Below are 23,332 nucleotides of genomic sequence, written 5' to 3'. Positions count from 1 at the left end.
CCCAGAAATGCACATCACATTTTAGTTAATTTTTAAGATTATTCAGGAGATCTGACATCTTAACTTTTCTCCAACCAGGCCCTGTGGACACTTAAATTTCAAAGAAAAAAAATAGAGATTGTAAAAAAAAAGCACTATTTAAAATCATTAAATAAAAATTCCAGAAACACCAATTTTTTTCTCCCACCTCTACTTAAAACGCACCCTTCTAAAAAAAAAAAGCCAGACGAGGCCATCACACTAGGGCTGAAACACCAAGCTCTGCCTCCAGAAGGCTGGCCAATCAGAGGAAAGGGGGTTACAGAGCTGGGAGCCTTAAAGAGACAGTATCCTAAATGAAACATTTCAGTTTTTCTAAAAACCAGTAGAAATAAAATAGATTCAAAGCTACTATGGTGGCCCCAGAGGGACAGAACAAAGTCTAAAAACAGCTCAGTACCCCCTCTTTAAAGTCAATAGATGAGCTGTGCACTTAGTCTGTTTGTGGCTGATTTGTTCATGTAGATGTTTCAGGAGTGAAAGCTTGGAGCCACAGTGAAACCCTGACGAGTGTCTGAGGCAGTGAGTGCACTCTGCACGCCTCCCTGATCACTCCAGGTTGTGACAGGTTAACGTGTGAATTACACGACACCCTCATGGTGACAGCGAAGTAAACACTTCCCTTTTCTTCTTTCACTCGCTGATGGATTGCAACCGACAGCCACTTCCCCATTTTACCACACTAATCTGTAATTGTCTGGAGAGTCTCCAGGCCATGGCTGCAGAATTTGGCCAGACTCTCTGGTATGGCCAAACCCCCCCGCCTCCTCCCCTCCTCCCCGAGCATCATTAATGAGTGAGTGGCTGGTTTAGTTCCCAGCCTGGATTCTGGTATTTATCCTGGAGCACTGCTCCGCTGAGTTGCAGGAGGCAGAGGGGTAAACACAGGGCTCTGCTTTGTCATGATAAAATGGTTTGTTTATTTTTTGAACAATGTTTGGCTGAGGTTGTCTGATGATAAACACGTCTGTGTTTCATACCCCACGGCTGTGTTTATTGTCTTTGCCTGAAATGAACTGTTAAATAGGAACAACTCAGCATTACGGGTCTTTTTGGTTTCCTCGTACATCACATCTAGTGCACGCCCCGGTTTGGATGGTGCATGGTGGAAACTGTCACGTTTGTTTGTCGAAGTAAAGAAATGTGTTAAAGATGCTGAAATCTGTTATATAATAGAGGCATGCACCGTGTTCAACCATGCATACTCCAGACCGGCGTCCTCCTCCTGCAGCTTTTGAAACGCCGTGTCCGTCCCTTTGCTAACAACCGCTTTTTCCACCTCACAGCTTTCAGTTTGGACACGGAGCAGCCAGACTACGACCTAGATTCAGAGGACGAGACGTTTGTGAATAAGCTGAAGAAGAAAATGGAAATCACAGCCCTGCAGTTTGAAGAAATGATAGACCGGCTGGAGAAAGGCAGCGGACAGCAGGTATTTGTCACTCTGTGCTGGAGGGAAACGACAGGTTTGCAGAGAGTTTGCACAAACACATCCGTGGTTGTGAGTAACACAAGATAAATAAGCTCACTGAGTCAGGCTTTATCCTGCTGTGAGTAACATCTTGGCTCTTTCTTGATAATTTAGTCATTGGAGGAGCCTGTTAAAGAACAGCATGAACAAGTTAAAGCTGCTGCTTCTTACTCCTGTTGGAGTTTCTCTCCAGCAAGTCCATAAACGTCAAACTCTGTCTCATATCATCAGGATGAGCAGCTTTGTTTTGGTGTTTAAGATTGTTTGAAATAACTTCAACTTGTTTCAGAAACCATGTTTTTCTGTGCGTTACCTTTCAAATCTTGAATTTACGGTTTCTCCAGCAGCTCTGACCTGAATTTGCCCCTCTGCTTGTGTTTTGCAGCTCGTCAGTCTTCAGGAAGCCAAACTGCTGCTGAAGGAGGACGACGAGCTGATCAAGGAAGTGTTTGACTACTGGAGCCGCAAGAGGAAAACATGCAAGGGTGGCTCCCTCATCCCCAACGTGAAGCAGGAGAAGAGGGATGGATCCAGCACCAGCGACCCTTATGTGGCCTTCCGCCGACGGACGGAGAAGATGCAGACCAGAAAGGTGAGACGGAAGAAGCTGTCACACCTATAGTTTAAGGAATAAGAGTTCATTAATTCCCCTAAATCTTTTTTCTTTAAGGAAGTTTTTGTAATTGTAACCCCTGCTAGCAAAAAGCTTGGGTCACCCTCACTGTCAAGGCTTCATCTCTTTATAATGTGTGTGTGTTCCACATTCCATTTTCCCGCCTTCAGTGAGTCACATGACCAGCTGCACGGAACTCTCGATCATTGTGACATCATCACCAACTGCTGCTCTCTCAGGAGAGAAATTGACTGAAGTCTTGAAATGTCTCCTCATAGATGCCCAATTTTGACCAAATCTCTCCAAAAATCATATATTATGTATTAAATTTTGTCAGGAATCCATTCATGTCAATTTTAAAGCTGTATCGCTTTTACCTTTTTGTCTAACTGCCGCAGCTTGTGTGGAGCTGGATCTGCGTCTCCCATTCATTGTAATAGGGGAAGCTGAAAGGGCTTCTTTGGGGTTCATCGACTTCAAGGGCTCGTCATTTGAAAACAGTTTGAGAAACAACAAATTCCCTCAGAGCTTTTGTAAAGCAGAGTCCACTCTGTCATCTGAGCGAATTTTAAGGCGATATTATTTAAGGCCTGGGAGAAGATAACTTTTATTTTTGGCCCAAAATGTGCCCAATATTTACATTAAAAGGCAAATTGCCAGCTTCCTGTTAGAGATAGGTCAGGAGTGTCTGCATATAATTTGTGCGCCTCAATGAGACATACATTTTTTTTGTGTAGAGGCCTAACTGCCGCAGCTTGTGTAGAGCTGGATCTGCGTCTCCCATTCATTGTAATAGGGGGAGGTGAAATGGCTTCTTTGGGGATCACCAACTTTGAGGGCTTGCCATTCGAAAACTGTTTGAGACACAACAAATTCCCTCAGAGCTTTTGTAAAGCAGGGTCCACTCTGTCATCTGAGCAAATTTTAAGCTGATATCATTTATGGCCTAGGAGAAGATCATTTTTGTTCCTGGCCCTAAATTTCCCCAAAATTTATATTAAAAGACAAATTGCCGGTTTCCTGTTTGAGATAGGTCAGGGGTGTCTGCATATAATTTGTGTGTCTCAATGAGACATACATTTTGACGTTGGTTTAATCTCTCTATGACGTTCCTACTGTCATCAAGAGCTATTTTAGTGTGCCTAGGTGGCGCTAGAGAGCACATTTCGGCATGTTGGGGTTACAATTTTACTCCAGAGCTAAAGTTTTAATCACCAATTAAAAGTCTCAGTTCAACTTCTCTAAAAAAAACTCAGTGCCATTTGCTGCTTTATCTCTGACTCATCACTGTTCCATTTTCAGAACCGAAAGAATGACGAGGCGTCGTACGAGAAGATGCTGAAGCTGCGCAGGGACCTGAGCCGAGCTGTCACGATCCTGGAGATGATCAAGAGGAGGGAAAAGAGCAAGAGGGAACTGCTGCACCTCACGCTGGAAATCGTGGAGAAGAGGTAAGAAATTGGCCCTGAGAGAGTTTGGAAACGGCTGTTAGTTGCCTGCACTGCATCAACAATCTTGTTAGGGAAGAAGCTGCTATTAGGAGGCTTTTATCTCTGCGATTTATGATGCAAGAGATTGATATAAGCACGCTTGGCCTGTCAGATGATGGCAGATGTTTGTGAAAGGATCTATTCTGGGATCCAGCAGGGATGGGGTTATTAAATCCTGAATGTGAAGCGTCAGAAAGTCGAGCAGGCTTCAGTGTTGGCCCTCTGTGAAGTGTTTCCTCTCGTGGTTAACCTACATGTTTGATTAGGCTTTTGTTTTCCTGTCATGTTGAAGTCACGAGCTGAGGCCATTAGGACACTTGTCTGCGAGACTGATGGTATAAAAGAGTCAACCACGTATTTTCTGTAAAGTCAGGCTCTGCTGCTCGAGTTAATTGGGGGCACGGCTGTGTACACTGTTTTGCATGCTTTATCAATTTAGAGTTCAGCCTGTTTATTCAGAAGTGTCAGGAGCAAATTAGCTCATGGACGACTCTGTACCGTGAGTCTTTTTATCGCAGTCTGTTAGGAAGAACATCAGACTGTACTTTGTTTGTGTTATTCCATGTTTCCCAAACCCCTCCTCTCCCCGCAGCCTTCGCCATCCATCCAAACATGACATCCCAATGAAATGAATTTGTCCTGAAAGTAGCTGTCAGTGTGAGCTTAAATTGGACTCTTCTCTTCAAGTGCTTTTGATTTGTAGTGACATTTCAATTTCCTCTTGTTATCCCGGCCTGCTTTCTGCCTGCACATCAAAGCTAGTGTTTCCTCCCAGATTGGACCGCTCCATTCTCAGTTGATAGCTTCCCGTCCCACTTCATGATATTATGTCGAGGGAGAGTGACCCAGGTGCATGGCGTTATTGTTGTGTGTAGCCTGACACAGCCTCTTCCGGTGCACTTAGATTGATGGGCTTGATTTTTTCGTCTTCCGGCTCAAGCTTTATCTTTTTGAAAGTGTAGCATGAATCTCCTCTTGTCATATTGCTGGAAGAATTACCAAATGTGTGCTTGGACACAAATCTGTGTGTTTCAGAGGGTTTGACCATGTGGTTAAAAGTAAATCTGTAACTGAGACTTAACTTGTACCAGCTGGTTTATGGACTTTTGTTCAACTCAAACCACTTATTTGTTGTCATAGAAAACAACTCAAGATCTTTATTCTTTACAAGACTCACTGAAATGATGACAAACCCAGGCCTCGCTCAAATTCAAAGCTCTTCCTCTGGCTTACAAAACATTAACAAGAACAGCTCCTGCCTACCTGGAGTCCCTCATCCAGGTTTACAGTCTTCCTGGTCCTCTACGCTCTGCTTGAGAAAGACGCCTGGTGCTCCCAGCCCAGCGCGGCTCCAAATCTCTAGCCAGACTCTTCTCCTCTGTTGTTCCCAAATGGTGGAATGAATTACCTAACTATACGATCCACAGAGACCCTTTCTACTATAAGAGATGTCTGAAGACTCATCTGTTCAGGGAACATTTAGACCCTTTATTTGAGCCTTGTCCTCTTTGTCATCAGGAATAGAATGAGTCAAGGCTTTAGACCCAGCTCTTATCGATTTTTCAGCTCTGTTGCTGAATGTTGTTGTAGGTTGAAGTATATTGTTGCAGCAACTAGGGATGGGAATCAAAAATCAGTTCCTGTAGAGAATTGATAAGAAATGTTTCAATCCATCCATATCGTTAGCCTTTGTGCTTAACGATTCCCTTATCAATTCTTTACATTGTGCCAGAGCCGCCGGGCCTTACATTGACTAGTCTGCTGCAGCTAGCTTAGCTTAGCAGTTAGATAACGCTTGAAGTTTTCCTGAAGAACTGACTTCATAAAGAAATGTACATCACTCTCTCTCAGGAGATTCATATTCAGCACATTCAACATGGTATAAATCACCTTATTTACCAAAATAACAAAAAAGCACAAGCTTTATGCTAACGTATATAGGAAACTGCATTGATATGCTAGCAGTTAGCATACATCAGTATAACTTCAGCTTCAGAATAGGATTTCAACTTTCATCACAGAAACATGTCACATCAACTCTTTGTAAAAAATACTGAAAATACTAATTTCAAAAGTGAAAAGCTAACAGGCTAATGAAAGGCTAATGGCTGACGGAAAGGTTCCAAACAACTTACACGACTGCTATAACTACTTTGAGACACTAGATGGCCTACTTAAAATTATTAATATATCATAACACAGTATATCAACGTCACATTGTGTGAAATTTTGACCTGTTTCTGTTTAGTTATGTCCAGAAATATCCAGACTCAGGGAGCAGTTACATTTTATTCACTTACAGCATAAACTCAATTAAATGTTACAGTCTACAGAAAACCTGTAAAGCTACTTTTTGTACCAAGAAAATTCACAACAGGAATTGATAAAGAATCAGATCGATAAGCAGAACCAATAAGGGCATCTGTATTGACAAAATCTTATCAATTCACATCCCTAGTCGCTTTGGACAATAGCGTCTGCTAAATGAAACTGTAGAATCCCAAAGGTCTGCTCTTAGCTCTGCCTCCGAGAGGTCTCGAGAGGGCTGGCCAATCAGAGAGAAGGGGGTTTGTAAAGGTACAGCAGCTAAAATCAAATAGGGTTGTTTTAAAAACTACCGAGAGAAAAAAAAGTGATGTTTTGATTCATACAAAGATGCTACTGATGCATCAGAGGGACAGAATAAAGACTAAAAAAGACTTTCATAGCCTCATCTTGTGTCAACAGTCAATGGCAGCTGTACAAATAAAACTGATTTTGTTTCATTCTCAGTTTTCAAACTGCTTCAGAGACAGCTGAGGGAATTGCAAACATGCTACTGCAGCTGAAGTGTTCCTCGAGAGTTTACTTTTTGATGTTTAAGCCTTAAAGTTGGTGTGAACCTGGGCAGAGGGGACAGAACAAAGACTAAATACCAACAGTACCCCCTCTTTAAAGTCACAGATTTATGTTTTTTGTAACTGAAAAGAAACCATTAAAGTTTATCTCACAACAGGTTATTTTATTCCCCAAACTGTGGATCTGTGCAGTCTGTCTGAGGTTTCATCCCCTTCTTGTAGCAGCACCAACATGTCGTCTGTCTCTGAGTGTTTCCTTTTAACTGTTGGGACCAGTTTCTCTCCAGTCAATACGGCAGATTAGCTCTTGGTAACCGGCTTTGTTGCCCACTAAAACTCCACTCTTTCATTTTCGTCTTCCAGGAATCTGATGCCAGACTTTGGCAGCGAGGTGATGGCAGAAGCACTCGCTCAGCGAGCTCTGGTGAAGCCAGTCTACACCATCCCCCTCATCCCCCTGTCCAGCAGCAACCAGTACAGACACCAGGACCACTTGGACATGAAGGACTACAAGAAAGTAAGTCCCCTCCTGCGCTCTGGGCTCTTCCTCTGCGATAACGTCAGGAAACAGAATGAAAAGCGTTTCCAGCCTCTCTGGCTCTGGGTTGGTGTGGGTGTTTGAACAGAACGTCTGCAGGAGTATCAGAAAATGTTATTGACTTAACATTTATTCTTCCCTTGAGTCAATTCCCACATTGATGATGAATACTGTACTTCATATTGAACGAGCACAAAGCTTGGCATTTTCATTTTTGGACCGGCACTTCATATGAAATGGCAGCTGAGTGTGAATTATTGAAAATCATTTTCATATTGTGAGTGAGTAACAGTTTCTGGATGAGGAGGCCCACGCTTTCTTTTTACATTTGTCAGCGTAACTTTTCAGAAGACGTTTCTTTTTTAGTCCTGTTTATTAAAATATTAAAAACAACACAGAGCTGTTTGATTATTCTGCTTTAGTCAAAGTGTTTTTACACAGATTTAATGCCAGGATTTTAACTTTGCACGGTCAGAAAGGACAGGGTTTTGTTTTGAGGTTATTTTCTTTGCTTATAAATCGAGCTGTCACATTGGTGCAAATTCAAGCCTCCTTCCTGAGTCTCATCTGCCTTCAGGGGGAAGAAACAAAAACATCCCTCAGTAGGACTGGGAATTGATGAGATTTTATCGAAAAGGATGCACAATATTAGATCTTTTTGCTGATATTTAAAAACACATTTAGCTGATATTACAGATACGAATATTTTTCTGGGTGGAGATCCTCAACTGTCTTCTGTATTGGAAGTAGCATGCTGTGTTATGGTGCATATTCTTACCACATTTGTTACATAATATTTATTTCTTGTGAAAAATAAAGATATAAACTTGAAACTGTATATTTAAAAAATATAATTATACATGTAAATTGCTTTAAAAAAAAAAATGTAAGCGACAAATCCTACTTGGAAGCTGGATGATGCTCTTCCTGAAAAAGACTGCTGCTTAAATTTGACTTAAAAAAAATCTGAACTGTGCAAAAAAACTGCAAAAAGTTCAAAAAAATTATGCAGTTTCAGCTCATTATTTTATCAGTTTATTACAGGGGTGGCCAACCTGCTGCTCTTTGATCAATTCATTATTATTATGATGAGTAGTGGTGTACCAATCAATCTAAATTATTATTTTGTTTTGAAGTTGTGATCAGTATTGATCAATACTTGGGTGATGTGATTGGTACTTAAGTTTCAGTTTCTTTTCTCGACATTGCATCTAGCTGAATAGATTGATGGACCTTTGTCTTTTCTGCTGTAAAAACAGAAATTTGTCTTCGACACGGCTCCAAGTACGAATTGAAACACACTAAGGGCGTATTCAGACCTGGACTGTTTGGTCCACTTTAAGCGGACCAGGGTTCGTTTCCCACGCTGGTGCGGACTTTTCATGCAGGTGTGAATAGACACAAATGAACTCTGGTGCGGTTGGTGGTTCTCCAGTGCAGGTCTGAATACAAACCAAGGTCCATCCAAACTAACTACAGGACACATGCTCCTTTTGGGCCTAAAAAGCCACCGTAACCTAACTGTCTTTGGTTCATACCTGATCCTCCGTCTTCTGTTTAGCCACGCTGTTGCTGGCATGTTGTGGGTCAGGACACGCAGAGCATAGCGCCTCCTTGCTGCGATCATTGGTCTTCCTGTTCCTAAATTGTAAACGGTGTTGTTAAGCTGCTTTGAAGGAGCTGCTCTTGAAACTGAAAATGATTTAGCAGCTCTAATAAGAGCACAAACACACATGTTTACCTCCATTTCCAGGTCTGTACTCTGTGTGCCGCCCTTTGTCAGTGCTGTCCAATGAGAGCACTGATCCTCACACACCTGGATGTGTTTACAGAATATAGTCCACTTGCAAAAAGTTCAATTTGAATATGAACCGCACCAAACGAAAAAAATAAAGTCCGCTTTTGGTCCGGACCAAACAAGTGGACCAGAGGACTTTTCTGGACTGAATACAGCCTTACAAACGCAATAAATGTCGCTTCAAAATTTGGAAGTTGGTTGCTGCTGCTGGTTGGTCACCCCTGGTTTATTATTTCGGTGGAATTTGGAGTGTTAGCCAGTGTCTGATATTTTTTTAGGGCAATATCAGCTGATACGATAACGTGCTAATAATATCGTGCATCCCTAATTATCGATTCTGCTTATCTATTCAATTCTTTAACAATTCCATTATCCATCTAAAAATAATCAAACCACAAACTACTTGTGCAGCATTTACCAAGGTTGATATTAGTGCTGAGACGGCGCTGCAACAGCTGACAACCAGTGGAGAGCATCGGATACTTATGACCCCTTATACTTAATACCGTGCCCCGTTAACAAATGTTTTAAGCATGTTTCTGGCGTTTCTACCTTTGCATGTTATCACTGTTGGACGCACGTTGCACGTCACGCTTCTATCTTGGAGAAAAGAAGCCACACTTTTGATCCTTTTTGCCTACTTTTCGTATCATCCGCCACGTTTTTTCCTCAAAGTGTTTGAGCTCAACGCAGGAATTGTAAAAATGTAAACAACGTTGATGCCTCGAACCGTTAAAATCCGGGTCTCATGCCTATCCCTCAGCCAATCAGAGTCTCTGTGTTTTTACCTGTTAACCAGCGTCTCATTTTCAGCCGGCTCTCTCAGTGCTGACTCCTTCAACCTCACAGCTTTTAACGTAAAGCTGAGTCGCCATATGCCTCTGTAATGCAGCACTTCATTACCCAGCACTCCTGTGAACTCTGTGTCACCTCTTCTCGTTATAACTTCATTAGCTCCAGCGTCCAGGCGCCGTCCCCCGTGCCCTGCAGGGACACCACTATTTCCTCCTCTTTCTCCCTCCTCCAGCTGGTTGACTTCTCCCTTTTGTTTACACACTCTCATCTTTCAGTTTGACTCCGTCCCCTCCTCCCGCCTGACTCCGCTCCGTGCTCCTTCCATTGATTTGACGCAGCACTTCTTCACGGCTGCCTCTCTGTTTGTTTTGCCCCCCCTCCCACGTCTGAGGCCTGAATAGGATCTGACTAATCCTCGTGGAGTTGGAGTCTGTTCAGACAGGGAGGGGTCGTCCCTCTGGGGAAGTCCGGGTGAATGGTGGCACAGGGTGGATTGAGGAAGAGGAGGAGGAGGAGGGCAGCCATCTGGCAAGGCAGTGGCATCTGGCGCACGCTGCCATCTGCATATCAATGCCTCCTTTACTCACTGTTGTTTCTACTACGAGCACGAGAGCAATCAGCAGCACGCTTTGGATGGTTTTGATCACGTAGTGTAAACACTGAACGCTGTGTCCTCCTCTTTCACAGCCGGAGAAGGCAGAGGCAGTGAGAACCAAGAGGAAATACGAGAAGAAACCCAAGATCCCTCCTCTGTCAGCGACTCAACATTCAGGACCCTCGGTGTTCAACCCCAAGGATCTCAACCAGTATGATTTCCCCAGCTCGGACGAAGAGCCCTTCTCACAGGTACCGTCATTTTAGATCGTGAATCAGGCGAGTGAACATGTTTGTTTTGAGCTCTGGAGAGTTTGTTTACTGATGCTGTTTCCTCTTTCAGATCCATTCAGGTTCCTCGGAGGCAGAGGAGGAGAATGACCCAGATGGCTGCTTTGCGTTCAGGAGGAAGGCCGGCTGTCAGTACTACGCTGTGAGTGCCCTCCTCTGACTCCACATGAGTCTATTTATAGGTCCATCAGCAGGCTGGTCAGCCGGCCGCGCTGGCTGTTAGTCTGCCACACTCTGCTGGACGAAACAATGTGATAACACAGCCTCCTTCCCTCACAGCCTCATGTTTGTGCTCCTGCTCTCTCCTCCAGCCTCGATCCGATCAGAGCGGGAGCTGGCCGTGGGTGAGTCCGCTGGAGGGCGGGCTGGGCGACCCGCGCTTCCGCTACTGTCTGACCTCGCTGAATGTGCCACGACGCTGCATAGGTCTCGCACGGCGCCGGTTGGGCAGAGGGGGAAGGTGAGTGTAACGTGAAAACCTGATTTCTGCTCATGATGAGACTTCATCAGGAGGCGCAAAATAGAAGTTTATTTGTCTCCAAAACTTCAGGTAGCAGATCATTTTTGTCCCTTATTGCATTTTGCTTCTTTTTTAATTGTTATTTTTGAGATTTTCAACCCATATCAGAGCGAATCACGTTAACCAGTGCTCACTTTTTTCGTTTTCATATTCTCTTTGATTGCAAATGATACACCTGGAGTTAGGGCTAGACAATTATATTGATAGATATTGAAATCAAGATTAATAAACACGATTATTCATAATTTAAAAACTTGAGTATTTATTAAACTACAACATGAAAGAAAAATCAAAAATAATCCTGGGTTGCTTACGGTACTGATGGGGCACATGTCTTTTGCTTGCATAAATGTAACAGCCTTCGTTATCTCTTGATGTCTCCTGGTGGGATATGGAGTGGCGCTGTAAAGAGTGTCCTTAATGGAGGAATCTGGCACTTTTTCGTCTCTTTTTGTCCTTTAAAACTTGGTCATAGACCACTTTGTGGATGAACTATCAGTGGTTAAATAAATTGGTTGTGTTGCTTTGGGGAGCAGACACGACAGCGGGACAAATTTTGAGAGTAATGTCCAAAGTTAAAGCCAAAATGCTTCCCGATGACCGAAATAGTCCTACCTATCCTGTCAACTAAAGGCCCTTTCTGCCATGTTTGTTAACCACTTTCTTCATGTGTTGCTGATCGATAAACGCTTGCTTCTGCTGCGCACACAACACAGGTGCATTCATGGTGTTTTGGCAGCACAGGAAATTAAATACACACTGCGCCGTGTGGCACGTTAATCGTTTTTCTTAACGTTTTATGATCCCGAGTAACCAAAATCGAAATCAAGATTAAAATTCAATCAATTGTCCAGCCCTACCCGGAATGTACTAAATGCATTAGTTAGCTAGCTTAAGCCTTTAATGAATTTTTAGATATTAAGGTAACAAAAAAAAATTTGGAGTATAATTTTGTCAACTGTGTTATGGACAAAAGTTTTTCAACATCAATCAATATATAACTGAATTTAGAGTACGCTCCCTAGAAATGTCCCTCATCAGTTATATCACAGTTTAGACAAAGTTTAAAAGAATTATGGCTTCCATCCTAGCGGCAACCTCCGGTCTGAGAATATGAGACAGTGATGAAGTGCTAAAATCTGCTGTTTCTCCAGTGTCCACTAGAGTTTGGCTCCAGAAGTAAGTTTTTAAAGCAGAAATTAACCTATTTACAGCCTGGTTCAAAAAACGTCTCCTGTCTGAGTCGCTGATTTTACCATTGGTACACACTGTACGGGGGGTGATTTTTTTAGTTTTTTTTAATATTAAGATCGCAAGCTCGCCCAATCAGAGACACAGCTCAGGTAACGTGACGGACAGGCGCCCTATAGCTGTACGCGAAGCCTTTGCCACTACCAATATGGCCGTGATAGCCGATCTGCTTCAATTTCTGTTTCAGAAACACACGGGTGACGTCCATGCCTTATACAGTCTGGTTAAAACACAGTCGACATTTCCTCCATTTTTTGTCCCTTGAACATGCCACCACCTGACCTCCATCAGCTCATATTTCTACTCCTTTTCTTCCCAGTTTGCTCTTTATAACATCTATAGTAAGAAGAGCAGAAAATGTTGGTAACACAGCTGATGAACAGTTAATGCGCCCCATGTACAGACAATCATTCTGATGAAATATAGATGAGGAGGAGCTGAAACATGACACACTTTCTTCAAGGTTCACACCAAAAAAGATGGGACCTCAGCTGATTGGGGTCATGTGACTTTGGAGCAAACCATAGCTGATTTATGATTTAACCACCTTTGTCAAATTTTAATGGTTATTTGAAACAAATACTGAAAATAATAAACACTAACATGTATTCCAGTGATTATTTTAAAGAGCAAACTTGACATTTGAGAATTGGACAGCACAAAAACTGTCAATTTCAACACATGATTTGCATTTTTTTCTAAATAAATGATGGAAATGATTTCAACTTTCTGTATTAAAAGTGAAGTATCACCCAAAATAACCCACTGTAAAAATGCTTTAAATTAATACAAAGTAAAATTGATAAGAATACTCAAAGGACATGAGATGAACCCCTAATTATAGAATCACTCATCCTTAAATACAGTCAGAAACATTTATTCTTGGCTCAAAAATAATCATTTTTGATAAAAAGAAAGATTTTTTAGCTCCTGAAACTGTAAAAACCGACCTTTTCCGAACATCTGTGGCATCAAAAAGACGAGGGATTGAAAAAGTAGGATATCCAGGTGGTGCACGCTCTCATCATCTCAGCAAACGGAGTCAGAAAAATGCAGAAATGTGAAATGAAATGTGTGTAGGAACGCTGCCAGTTCCAACACTGAGCAGGTGAAACCCAGCCAAGGGTTGGCTGGATCTGCCGCGGCTGTTTACCATACCGGCTTTTTGGCAGGTCACCAGCGATCATTTGGCGGGCATATTCCATTATAAATATCAAGCTGGCTGCGAAACATGATGAACACGATGCTCACATTTTGGGATTCACCTGTGGACCAATCAGAAACTTTTAACAGAGTCGTGGCTCGCAGCTTTGTCTGAATCCACAGCGATGGATGGAGACCAACTGGTTTTCGACTCTATCTGCCCCACACCAGATTGGCAATGTTCAGTTTCTGTCCGCAGTCAACCTTATCACCTGCCCCGAGGGGAGCCGAGGGAGCAGACTATCTGTCGTCTTCAATATGATCAGAGCTTGTGATAGCAAAACCCGATCGAGTCAGAAAACACGGGGCTTACTGTGATTGTTTTGACAGACTTACAGTTCGCCTGCAGGGGCTGCTGCGCTGGTCTGTCCACTTGTTTTTCTTGGACGCAGGTCTGCATAAATCTGTGAGGAGGATCTTTATCGAATGCTGTACAGTGATTCCTTAAATCAAAGAGCTTAGGGTTTGTTTACGTACGTCTGAGTATGATGGAAGTTTTGTTTGTCTCCCCACGCAGCTTGTTTCGCCTACACTTCTGCTAAAAGACGGGCAAAAAACAGCTCCTCCACAGCCAGGAAGTGCGTCATCTCCATCATCTAAAATATTCACACTTTTGATTTGGAGTAAACGTCTCTTTCTCCAGCAGCAGCAGCTCAGACTGAACTAAAAATAAAGAAGCAGGCCCTGAAATAGCTGTTGTCTGTTTCATGAAGCTGTAAACTTTGCGTTTTGTTCCCTTTACATAAGTGTACTGTTCTGCTCGGCTATAATTGGTACCGGCCCGGTGGACGTAGTAATTATGAGCCTGGTATGCACAGAACTTGCACAATCCTCCCGTCTGGAGCGGAGGATGTTGATGTTGTAATGCACGGCTAATGACTCCAGCATGTGTGTGTGTGTGTGTGTGTGTGTCTGACCTGAAACGCCTCTCTGAGGGGAGCTCTGTGTAACGGTTGTGTTCTGGTTTCAGGAGCCTTTTGGACCGAGCGCACGCAGATTTAGACAGCATCTGTCAGAGCCTGGACTCTGACCCGGAGCCTGAACCACTCTCCTCGCCACTTCCAACTTCTCCGCTCCGCAACTCCAACGCCAGTACCTCAGAAACCAATACCTCGGACCCAGCCTGCTCCTCCCATCCTCCTTCCTCTTCATCACCCCTTACATCATCATCGTCATCATCATCATCAACACCCATGGACCTCAGCCAGATTCTTTTGAACATTAAATCATGCCGCTGGAGGCACTTCAGACCACGGACGCTATCCCATCACCCCTTGGGTGGAGGAGACTTGTCTCGCAGAGGATTTAGGGATTTTAGCCGGACCGTGTCAGGACTTACCCGGACCCTGTCTGGAGGAGCCAGCTCCCAGAACCGCACCGGCCCAGCCCCTAACCCCGTCAATGGTGAGTCACTTTCTTTCAGTTTGCTTTCATTCACCAAAAACTGTTTCTCTAAGCAGCGTGACCAGCTCGGAGTGGAGCTGAGCGAAAGGTTTTCTGGCCGTGCAGGCTCAGAGTTTATTCTGGTTTTGATAACCAGGCACAGAGGTCGGTGTTTACGGCCGTTATGTGTGTGAGTTAATTTAGCGGAGGCAGGCTGCCCTTTATGTGCTCTGTGCTTTCATTAAAGCTGGAGTCAGATTCAGAGAAAGTTTGCCTGTTTTTGGAAACAGCTGTTTGGGAAAAAGGTCAGTTTTGGATGGAAACTTTGGATGGGTTAAACTTGCTTTAACGGGTGTTTTGAGGCTCGGTTTTGCAGATTTCAGTTTTCACTTACACAGTTTCTGTCTCTCCACTCTTACACAGGTGTGTATTATTGTTGTTGCTGCCGGGACTGACCTGTACACTCTTGACATTGTTATTTCCAATATTTTTAATTACGAAGCACCGACAGTTTGGGCCTAATGAAGCACAGCTTGGCACGGTATCACAAAACCTGTGGGTAAAATGTCAAATTGGTTTGTTCCCACACCTTTACCTCATTGATCTAAGGGTTGTGAAGTGCTTTCCAAAATCAAAAGCTATTTACAATTTGAATGTTTCATCTTACATGATATTAATATTTTTTTTAAAAACCCAAAGAAATGAACATTACTCTCCTACCAGATTCCTATTTAATTCATCCAGCATGGTATAAATCTCCTAATGGACCAGAAACAATACAGAAAAACTAGCACTAGCTTGATGCTAATGTACGTGCATTTATGTATGTATTATTTATTAATTCATTATAATCAATATTATTTTTATTATTATGATTAATATGATATTTTATAATACATGTATAATATATTATTTTAATAAATATTATTTTTATATTATTTAAATAATTATAATATATTAAGAATATAACATTAATAAATTAAAATATCTGTATGCAATTTCATTGTACTTGTTGCAATAACAAATTCCATATGGAAATTGATGAGCACATTTTTCTTATCCCATCAGCAGATTTCTTTTTCTTCTTGCAGCAAATCAGACTAGATTTTTTGTCTTAAAATATCTTGAAATACAAACTGTTTCTGGCCACGTCAGTTGAATTTGGCTAATATCAAGTATTAAAAGATAATTTCTAGTTCAAAAAAATAACCTTGCTTTGATTTCAGATTTTACCAGTGAACCAGGAACTTACATTTAGCACTTCATAAATAAATATATATATGTATATATATAATAAAATAAATATATTACACATTATTAAAATTAAATTTTTTAAATAATATTTTAACATTATATATATATTAATAAATTAAGATATCTGTATGCAATTTAATTATTTGCAATTTTTTTTGTACTTGTTGCAATGACAAATAAAGTTCTATTCTATATGGGAATTTGCATTGATATGCTATGCTAGTGGTTAGCATACATTGATACAGAATTTTTACTTTCATCACAGGAACACATCACAGTCTTTGGAAACTATACTAATTGCAATTTTTACTAACTTTTTTTTTAACACCAGACCAAGTAAAAAAGTTGAATCATCATGATGTCTACAGCAATATTTCTCCCCCAAAAAATGCACATCCGACCCAGCTTATAAACAAAGGACTGAAGGACTTAAATTAAAACAAAAAAAAATTGAACAAAAAAATTACAATTTAAAATAAACAAAAAAACATGTAACTACAATATGATTATTTTTTCTCCTACTGTAACTAACTAATAACTTTGGCAAGGTCAGTGTTCCAAACAACCCAAAGCATTGCTATAACCACTTTGAGACACTAGATGGCATACTTCAGTCAATAACAAATAACAAAACGACGCATAGATGTCACGTGACAATCACTTTTTACTTGATTCTCATTACGTCCACAGATATCCAGATTAGGGTTCCACCAATTCGATCCTGGTATCGGGTATAGGCGGGAAAGGATCGGTCTAAACTTGACCACTAAGGTTAAACTACAGTATCAGAGGAGGAGGATTCATTCAGGAAACAGGGATTTTGGCACATGTGTAGCTAAATTAAGTATCAGGGTTTTTTCTGTCTGTTGTTGGATTGGCCTGCGAGTGTTGTCTCTCTGCAGGAAGTCGCTGGTCTCCAGCATCAGTAATTTTGGGAATGTGGGCTTATTTGCTTTCATGTATCTGAGCGTTATCAGCCTCTGGCAGCAGCTTGTTTCTACGGTAGCTCAGAACGGACAAACTACCATGTTTTCATAGTTAGTGAGAGCCTGTGGTGAATGCACTGGTTGGAAGAAGACAGGACTGTTCATGTGGTTAAACTTTGAGATTAGACGCTATAAAAATCTCTGTTTCCTCTGCCAAAACAAGAGCCTCTTGTTGAATTTGCTGCACGTATCGGTGCAGAAATTGTGGTGGAAAAAATAACTGTTGTGATTATTTCCAAAGATATTTTTCCTGGGTACAGTCCAGGATTAGTGCGGATGATAAATTTGAAGCAGGATGTTGATTTTTGAGATGATTAAAATCATAAATGCTGTGATGTGTGCTAGGATCGTCGCCAAATCAACTATTTTTAGACGTATTTTACCTTTTATTTAAAGCCTCCAGCTCCTGCAGATAATATTTGACTTCCTCTAGTTTTCTGTGCTGTTACAGGACGTGTTGTCATCCTGCCAACCTCAGTAGCAGCTTAATAAATAAATAATGCCAGCCTTGAAGGGAATATATTGTTTGGAGCTGGGCCAGATGGCGAGCAGCTCCGACCACGACACTTTGGCTCGTCGTGTGTTTGACTGTACACAGAATAATTACAGAATTTCCTTTGTAGCGTCTAATTGAAAAGCGTCTTCATGCATAAAATGAGGTGAGCTGTTGCTGTTTAATTGATTTTCTGCGTGTGAATATTCAGTTGAAAGGCGGGTGCCGGCTCGGGGTTTTTCGTGGTTTTCTACTCCTGCTCTGGTGAGACACTTTTTGGTGCTGCTGCTAAATCGCATGAACTTCCTGTTTGAGCCTCTCGACGTGTTTTAATACATTAATTCCCGCTCCCATGGCTTTTGGAAGTCAATTAGCTACGGTGATGTATAAATAGATCCGTGAGCCGTGCTGGAGTGGGCGTGCAGAGGGTCAGGGAAGGAGGGAAATGTCAGGGTTATGAATTCATCACACCTTACCTTTTAACGCCTGAAATCTCCCCAGGTTGTAAAAAGTGTCTGAGGATGAGGAAGGAGCTCTGAGCTCTGTGGGCGTTTATTTTCCCCTGTGATCGATTCCTATATTTGGAGAAATAATATGTTTTTACCTTGGGGTTGTTTCTGTAATTAAAGTGAAATGAGGTTGACAAATATATATAATTTGGTGCACAGTGTGCCCACAGCGCTGGCTCATGAGGGGCTTTGCTTTGTTTGGTGCTGTTTTGTGTTTTTCTTCAGAGAGGTTTTTATTTCAGCTCACTGTGATGAAGGATTCAGCGTTTTTCTTCCATCTTTTTCTGTTTGCAGCAGGTGAATCCTGGAGTAACATTTAATTTAAGGCAGAAGAAAAACTGGTAGAGAAGAGAAACAGTAGCTGTTTTCTGCTACAGTTAACAACCAGGCTCGATCTGACGAGGAGGAAACTCTGACTCCTAGTAGACTGATTATTTTCTCGAGGCCTGGTTTTTCATCCTTCACAGTAAAAATCTGAGCTAAAAATCACTGAAAAGAGCCTTTTCAGACATTTTTTATCCCAAGACAGCTGCAGACATGTTGGGTGTAGATTAGAGATAGATCGATGTGTTGTTTTCAAGGGCTGGTACTGATTATCAGAAGGCAAGGAAGCCGATAACAGATATTTGGGGTCGATATTCTTATGTAGAAAAAGTGAAAATATTGGTGTCCAAATTTTGAATAACACTAACTTTATTTATTAAACAGCTTCCAGGCTCAGCAGCTGTCAAACAAAGTGAAATGAAAACTTAAAATAATAAAGTTTTCTACAGGAAGTTTTCCTAAAAATGCTAGAGACAGAGTAGCGACTGCAGGCAGAGAGGCGCAGCTGTATTGGAGCAAAAATAACACAGTCTGAAAATTAATTTTCGGCTCTCTGATTTACATAAAAAAATAAGTCAATGCTAAAATCCCTCAAAAATCTAAATATCACTTATCACACTATCACCGATATCGACCTGCCGATAATCGCCCTTTAAAACGAAGGCAGATGATGAAAAATTTTGATAAGCTGAATATTTGCACCAATATCGCCCTGGTAGAAAATTCATCTTTAAAAAAAAATCAGATGCGGTAATACCTCCAAACACTACATATCAGTGCCAATATCAACCCAGCCGACAATCGGACCGACCAATGCAGAAATGCCTCAAAAAGCTAAGTATTGGCGTCAATATTCCCCCAGCTGGTAATTGACCTTTAAAAAAAAAAAAGGTTAACGCTGAAATGCCTTAAAAAGCTGAATATCGGCATTGACATTGCCTGGCCGATAATCGCCCTATAAAACAAAGGACAATGCTAAAATGCCTCTTAAAGCTATATAGTGGCACCGACATTGCCCAGCTGATAATCGCCCTGTAAAACAAAGGCAGATGTTGAAATACCACATAAAGCTAAATATCACCGCCGATTTCACCTGGCCGATAATTGCTCTTTAAAACATAGGCAGATGCTAAAATGTTTTAAAAAGCAGAATATTGGCGCCGATATCGCTCTGGCTATAATTGACCTTTAAAAAAAAGGCAGATGACGAAATACCTCAAAAATCTATATAACGGCGCCAGTATCGGCCCTGCCGATGCAGAGATGCCTCAAAAAGCTAAATATTGGCGCCGATATCCCCCAGATGATAATTGACCTATAAAAAAATAGGCAAATGCTAAAATGCCTTCAAAAAGTAAATATCGGCACTGATATTGACTGGCGGTCAATCGTCCTTTTAAACGAAGGCAGATGCTGAAATGGCTCAAAAAGCTTAATATCAACATTGATACCGCCTGGCTGATAATCACCCTTTAAAATGAAGGCAGATGCTGAAATGGCTCAAAAAGCTAAATTTCTATATCGCCCGGAGAGATTATTGGCGCTGATATTTAGCTTTTTGAGTTATTTCGGCAGCTGCTTTTTTAAATTAGGGAGCGGATAAGAAATTAAATAATAAGCCTGGCTGCACACATTAAGGTATTTGAGGTCCATCCCGGGTGTAGATTGGCGCGACACCTTCAGCAAAGATCCACAAACAGGAGTGAAACCAGGACTTATCCCCTGCATTTGGTGCAAATGCAGCTCTGAAAAGAAAACTGTTACTTTAATATCAGCAAGGAGCAGACCGTGTCATAATGTTTGTTATCCTGCTTTAATTTGTATCACTAGAAGAAGTAAAAACCTGTTGGTTTACGTTAATGTCCTCAGCATGTCCTGTGGGCTAATGCTGCAAGATCTAAAAATGTCAGCTTTGAGAAACTTTCCCTGTAACCTAAAAAATGATCTTATTACAAATATTTTCCGGCATTTTTAAGATGTCATCTGTAAGAAGCTTCATATGACTTACAGGTAGACTAATGTTTTGATTTTTTAGGGCCGATACCGAGGCTGATACTGATATTTAAAGACAACATTAATTTGCAGTTCAAGTGAAAACATTAGTGTTATAATTTTGAAGATTACAAACTCCAACACTTAGTTAAAATACCTTTTAGTTTATTAAACTTCTCGCAGGCTCAGCAGCATGTCTCAAAAAGTTAATCAAAAACTTTCTACAATAAATAAAGTTTTCCAGCATTTCAACTTTTTCACTGAAATGTTATTTTATCTTTCACTTAACCTCGTTTTTGAATCAGTTAAGAAAAGTAACCCTGTTTTAAAATTGATTATTTATGGGCTGTTGGATTAAGAGAAAGTCTGATGTTGATTTGCTTTAAAATGTTGATGATCGGTCTAACCCTAATATGAACATGGGTTTCTGCCCTGGGACTTTAAAGTTCCTGATCTGAGCCTATAACACTAACCATAAGTTTACACATCACATATTTATATTAAACAATATTAAGAAAACCTGGAGGTGATACTTACATCTGTTAGTTTTTCTCTGACGTGTTTCATAACTGAAGCATCTCGTTCTGACTCCTCAGATAAAGAAACTCATCACACTCAGTACATCTTGTGCCGTTGCCATGCAGCATTGTGTGATCTTGAATGAGAGCTGCAGACGAACACCTGAGAGCTGTGTGAAACATGATGTTCATGCTGCATTTCTTTGGTTTTACCTTGAAGCCTGAAGTACTCAGAAAATCAGCCCCAGCAAAGCGTGGGGTCAGGGTGTGTGTGTGTGTGTGTGTCGTCTGAAAGCCTGCAGACATCGCTAAGGGAAAGGGTTAATGTCAGGGACTGTTACCACATTTATGGTGATGATTTACCAACGTCAGATGTCAAGTTAACCCTAAAACCTTCCAAAAATAAGTTTGTTTCTGATCATTTGTTGAAGTTTTTCAGATGTTTTCTTTTCCATGAAATCTCTATAATCAAGTCTTGCAGTATTTTGTCTCACTTTATTTGAGTTATTGAAATTTTGGTGGAGAAAACACAGAAGTTTGGTTTATTTTTCAACCGATTTTATGAGATAAAGATGCAAAGACCAAAATAACTGATGGAAAAATAATCCTAATAACATTAGTCTCTTGTAGTAGCATCATTGAGCTGTTTTCAAACTGAACGCCTGGATTTTTTGACAGATTAGTATCGATTTAAAGAGGCGACAAGTTTTTGCTGGTTTAAACTTTCCTCCTACATTAAGGATTTAATTGCTTCCCGCAAAGTCTGCAATGTGCAGTTCCTGTGATACGTTGCTAGCATTGACGGCTATCGTTGTTGAGTTAAGCTCAGCAGAGGTTTTTTTAACAGGCACACCGCCTGCAACTAAGTAGCTTAAGTATTGGCAGATATCGATATCAATGTGATATGTTATTGGTATGATTTAAACATACTTTAATTGCATATTTTGTTGTATGCATTATTAGAAAAGGTTTGATCGTGTGTTATTGCTCCAACTCAGTGATAACGTTGCTCGTTCCTCGGTTCTCTGACCCAGATAAATACCGCCACACAGCCGACATCACTCCTACTCCATGCTACTTTACTCTCTATAGACTTTAATAAGAATGGTGAGGTCTCCACAAAAAACTGCTCCCCCTGGTGGCTGGCTGTAGTATACGTTAAAAACTCCATCTCCCCAGTCATTCCAGATGGGCTGTGGTCAAACTTTTAAAAAATAATACACCTGGTAGAAATGTTTCTCACGTCTGATTGTTGTGGTGATTTGAAGATATCATTTGGCTGTTTTGTAGTCAAGTCCTCTTTTTTCTGAAAAGTTTTGTTTTCTTTAGTTATACGAGGTGAAAAACGAGGTTCTACGTCACGTTTAATGATGATTGACAGCTGACGTTCTTGTTTATTTTTTTCGGGGATTGTAAAATATGACGGGAGGTAGAGTAGAGTTATATACAGACTATGGTTAGCCCCTTAAAACATGTTGTATTGATAAGGTGGGCTCTGCATGCTGGATAGAAGAGCAGGAGCGGAGTCTGGAATGGACTCTTTTTATCAGAGATTTTAAATGCAGATCTGCTACTCCCTTTTTTTGTGATATCGGACCGATATCGGTATTTGATCGGTGGCTGCAACCACTTTGTCAAAGCACTCTTTGTAAATTGAAGAGTCTTATCCATCGAACCAGCGCTTCAGAGGGTTTGTTTATTAAAAAGTAAACCACTTTTTTCTGAAAATGACTCAAGGAAGAAAACTTGCTACTAGGTCCCACAGCAAAGTGGTTGGTGGTTTCTCTCTCGGGACGGGACTTGATAAGATTTTGTCAATACTGATGCCCTTATCTATCTGCTAATCGATCTGATTCTTTATCGATTCCCTTATCAATTCCTGTTGTGAATTCTCTTGGTACAAAAAGCAGCTTTACAGGTTTTCTGTGTCAACAACATTTAACTGAGTTTATACTGTAAGTGAATTACATACATAAATAATTAAACAGAAACAGGTCAAAACTTCACACAATGTGACGTTGATGTTCTGTGTTGCAATATATTGATAATTCAAGTAGGCCATCTAGTGTCTCAAAGTGGTTATAGCAATAGTTTAAGTTGTTTGGAACCTTTCCATCAGCCATGAGCCTTTCATTAGCCTGTTAGCTTTTAGCATTTTAAATAATCAGTGTTTTTTTTACAAAGAGTTGATGTGACATGTTTCTGTGATGAAAGTTGAAATTTGATGTATGCTAACTGCTAGCATAACAATGCAGTTTCCCATATACGTTAGCATCAAGCTTGTGCTATTTTGTTATTTTGGTGAATAAGGTGATTTATACCATGTTGAATGTGCTGAATATGAATCTCCTGAGAGAGAGTGATGAACATTTCTTTATGAAGTCAGTTCTTCAGGAAAACTTCAGGCTGAAAATCTTGAATCAGAGTTTTCTT

At 41.0% G+C, this 23,332-nt stretch overlaps 1 protein-coding gene across 2 annotated transcripts in view; it reads left to right on the top strand.

Moving 5' to 3' along the window:
• Nucleotides 1-23,332, top strand: part of epc1a (enhancer of polycomb homolog 1 (Drosophila) a) — a 55,002-nt gene that overhangs the window by 24,838 nt on the left and 6,832 nt on the right. For both annotated transcript variants that reach the window (XM_074693458.1, XM_074693457.1), the window contains 8 exons: nt 1,326-1,471; nt 1,896-2,102; nt 3,426-3,574; nt 6,814-6,967; nt 10,269-10,427; nt 10,519-10,608; nt 10,778-10,926; nt 14,411-14,844. In XM_074693458.1, coding sequence (XP_074549559.1) covers nt 1,326-1,471; nt 1,896-2,102; nt 3,426-3,574; nt 6,814-6,967; nt 10,269-10,427; nt 10,519-10,608; nt 10,778-10,926; nt 14,411-14,844 — 1,488 coding nt within the window. The remainder of the gene's footprint in view (nt 1-1,325; nt 1,472-1,895; nt 2,103-3,425; nt 3,575-6,813; nt 6,968-10,268; nt 10,428-10,518; nt 10,609-10,777; nt 10,927-14,410; nt 14,845-23,332) is intronic.

This window comes from Halichoeres trimaculatus, unplaced genomic scaffold (genome assembly GCF_033239565.1).
Source record: "Halichoeres trimaculatus isolate MK-OKI-2021-1 unplaced genomic scaffold, fHalTri1.1 fHalTri1_scaffold_18, whole genome shotgun sequence".
NCBI classification, from domain to species: domain Eukaryota; kingdom Metazoa; phylum Chordata; class Actinopteri; order Labriformes; family Labridae; genus Halichoeres; species Halichoeres trimaculatus.
This window is presented reverse-complemented; position numbering and strand designations above follow the sequence as displayed.